Source organism: Pyrus communis, chromosome 9, assembly GCF_963583255.1.
Source record: "Pyrus communis chromosome 9, drPyrComm1.1, whole genome shotgun sequence".
Taxonomy (NCBI): domain Eukaryota; kingdom Viridiplantae; phylum Streptophyta; class Magnoliopsida; order Rosales; family Rosaceae; genus Pyrus; species Pyrus communis.
Genome location: NC_084811.1, coordinates 11,330,885 through 11,334,663, shown reverse-complemented (window position 1 = coordinate 11,334,663; position 3,779 = coordinate 11,330,885). Strand labels below are relative to the sequence as shown.

General features: G+C 34.5%; 1 protein-coding gene across 1 annotated transcript; it reads right to left on the bottom strand.

The window, feature by feature from the left end:
• Positions 1-203: 203 nt before the first annotated feature.
• LOC137746198 (probable xyloglucan endotransglucosylase/hydrolase protein 32) lies at positions 204-3,000 on the bottom strand. The gene is made up of 4 exons (XM_068486273.1): positions 2,712-3,000; positions 2,504-2,604; positions 1,967-2,184; positions 204-964 (listed from the first exon to the last, which is right to left on the bottom strand). Exons 1-4 carry the CDS (start codon positions 2,902-2,904, stop codon positions 598-600), a joined length of 879 nt encoding a protein of 292 aa, XP_068342374.1. The 5' UTR covers positions 2,905-3,000; the 3' UTR covers positions 204-597.
• Positions 3,001-3,779: the final 779 nt, after the last annotated feature.

Genomic DNA, 3,779 nt, shown 5'->3' with positions numbered 1-3,779 from the left:
CGCGACGCGACGCGATGCCCTTCAGCCCTACCTTATATCAATAACAATACAATATTAGACCGAAACAACGCGATGCCCTTCAACCCTACTATATATAAAAGTGCCCCGAATTCTATGGCAGTCATTAGGACACATAGAAAAATACAAAAAAAAAAAAAAAAAAAAAAAAAAAAAATCTGCTCTCTTTTGCATTATTAGGAAATGACAAGTGCTTCTGAGCAATGAGATTTTAATAAAATTAAATAAAAAGCAAGTACACTGCACACACTTGCTCAGAACCCATGTCCTCCATTTTCATTTTTATTTTATTTTTTGAAATTGCCACCGCTAGAAAAAAAAAAAAATGGAAAACATAAAACGTAGACCAAATGTTCCATAATAAAAAGGGGCACACAAACTTTCTTTTTAAAGCCTTGGATGATCAGATTTCCTTGCCAAATGTTTTTGGCAAGTAATGACCCATCTCAAGGCAGTTTCACACACAATTTTCTTTCTTTTTAAATAAAAAAACCATAAAATTAAAAAAGAGGATGCACTTAAGTGAAGTGAAAAATATGAGGGAACTTCCATCTGTGAAGCATATGACAATCATCAGTTTTAGCCCCAACACTCAGGTGTTTTGGAATGGTCCCTCTTGGGGTCCCTGCAATAGTCATATACCAAATGGTTGGTTTGAACCCATCTCATGGTCCTGTACTGCTGTCGGGTCAGCCTGCCAGACCGAAAGGGAGAGGCGGACACTGGGCGGCACCAAGCCGGGGAATAGGCGGAGCAACCGCTGGCTTTGAAATTGGTATACTTGGCAACAAATGGTTGATATCTGTAATCTGCCTTGTATTTTCCATCTTCAGTTGCCCAAGATGAGGCATCCCAAATTGAACCATAAACCCACATTGGCCTTAAGGGAAATGTTGCAACACTTTTCCTAGCATACCTCCTTATGGGCACATCATCAACCAAAAATCTGTACCAATAATTAATCTGGTATTAACTTAAACATAAGATAATTAAACCCAGCAACAAGGTAACATCACAGTTCTCGTTTGGAAAAATATGGCTGTTAATTACTATTCCGAATATATTTTATTATTAGCTTAATTAGTGGCCAGCAAGAGGAACCAATGGCTTTGGACTATTATATTTAGTTTTTTTTTTTTTTTGGAACTTTAGCGAAATGCTTTCGGTACTGTTTATTTTAACAAAAAATCACATTTTTACACTAAAAAGTCAATCATGATACTATTTACTTTATCTTTTATGTTGTCCTTATTGTTAAAACTCAAAGTTTTCAAGTTCTTTTCATTAGTTTTTTTTTTTTTTTTTCCTTCACTTTTTTTTGTCAAATTTTTTATAAAGACTAAAATAATGGAGGAAACTTTTTCTTTGGGAAATGACATCCCCTTACGGTACTTAACATATTTGAATATGGGGCCCTCAAACTAACATAATTGAGGATAACGAATAACTTATTTATCACATGACAAGAGAGCAACATACACAAAAATGATATACAACAGTTACATAAAAGTTTTACTCTTAAGATTGTATACATACCAACAATGATAAAAATTTGAACTTGAAAACAAGAGAAAGTTCACGCTAATTGATCAACTAGGTTAACTGATCGGGTCTGACTTCTTACGTTGCTTACAAGTTTGTACATGCATATTGGTCTCTTTTTATAATTTATGTTTACTCCTGTCAAATCACTTGGATTTTCCTTTATTTTAGAGATAAAGTAAGAAATGATTTGGCGCAGTCATATTATTGTTTCAACTTTAAAATTATCATTAAAGCTTTTCAATATAATATGATGAATACGAACCCTGCCCTTAATTACAGAAGGCTTCTTTCCTGAATTTTCTGGTAAAAGTTTATTCAGATTAATAATTCTAAGTCATTCTTTGATTTCAAGTATATTCCGATTAACAGTTCTTACTCTTTGATTTCAAGTTAGAAAACTTACATTATGTCCTTGGGACTCCATAGTATAGCATAGTGATGGAAATTCTTAGTGGGATCAAACCACAAGTGAAACTTCATCTCCCTGCCAATAATTCTTCCATCCCCACTTCCTCTGATGTAAACATTGGTCTGCAAAGTATAAGGCTTCCCAAATGTTGTTCCAAGAAACTCAATGTCCACTTCATCATGGTATCCTGGATGAGCTTCACTGTTTGAAAGCTGCAATAATACTATTTGATCAATTCACCAGGCATTTACTTAATCTAGAACACCCAATTTTGCTTAGAACTTGTAAAACCATTCTAACAGATATTCAAAACTACGTTAATAAATAGGAGAAGGATTCAAATGGGGTGCAATTGGTCTTTTTGACAAAATGATATTCTAAACTACTCTAATATATAAAAGGGGGATTCGAAACGCATGCAAAGGGTAGGACACACTGTCTTAGTCAACTAGCATAACCAAGCTTCAATTCCTTAAATGGCATAAAATATGCCCATCTGCATGCACGTTTGAGTTCTTTAAATTTTCTCACATAGAAAGCTGTTATGACTCCTGCTGTGTAACCAGTTTGAAGCTTAATGGAGGCACCAAAGTAACCGGATCTAAATGGACGAACTGATTTGAACCCACTTCCTGTTCAGTAAAATGGACAAGAATTTAGACAAAATTTTAAACAAATTCAATAGGTGCCCTGCTAATTCAGGAAGCAGTAAAATATGAAGTAAAAGTCGGTGTGAGACCTGTGGTGCTATCAAGCCAGACTGTTAATGCATTTTGGTCTAAGCTTTGATGCTGAGGACCCCAGAGAGTTTTGAATCCTTTATAAAAGCTCATAGACCTGAACTTAGAGCTTGGCCAGTAGCCAGGTGATGGTGGCCAGTCAGCATTGGTTGCAGGGACTAAAAGAATCAGGAGGAACAGGAAGATAGCCATGGATGGGGGGTGAGGAGGAGAAATGTATACAGAAAATAGAATAATTGGCCTCTGTACAAATGCAGTAGAGAGAGAGAGAGAGAGAGAGCTGAGGAAAACCAGGTGTGGATAGATGATGAGAGAGCATGGTAGTACAGCCTGATATAAATAGGAAGATTATTTTACATGAATTAACCATCCATATAAAGCGAATGGTGGTCCACATTAGATGGCTATAGTAAGATTTTTGGTATGTTAATAAAATAAGGTCAAAAGAGGTTATGTAACTTTGTTTGATATTAAACAGCGGCATGCTGTTAAAAATTTGGTTAAGTTGGACACTAAATGACACAAACCAAAATTATTGGAAATTAGACTATTTATTGATTAAATATTTGACGACATACCTTCAAATATTGACGACATAGGAGTCAAATATTGACAACAAATCGATGAAATACTAAAAAATCATCATTTGAAGAATTAGAATTTGTGAATTGGTCATTTTAGAAAATTATCCAAAACTAATTATAGTTAGACATCTTGAATTTCTAAGAATGCTACTCCAACAATCTCTAGCTAGTTTTAATTAACATTGCCTATTTGATTAATTTTAATGAGATTAAATGATTTATGAAATAGAGAAAGAGAGGGCACATATTTGAGCAAAGTTGATTTCTCTCTCATGGCTAGCTACTATTCACAAAACAAATTGGACTCCTGGATAACTCGTCTGCTAGAGGAGTGTTTTGAGGATCTAAATGAAAAATGATTTAAACTTATTTAATTAATAGTGTGATGGAGAAAATACTTAATCACAAAAAAATAGAAGGAACAAGAAGTGAGAAATATTAGAAAGTACTCGGTATAATTTTCTTCCCCCACATCACAACTAC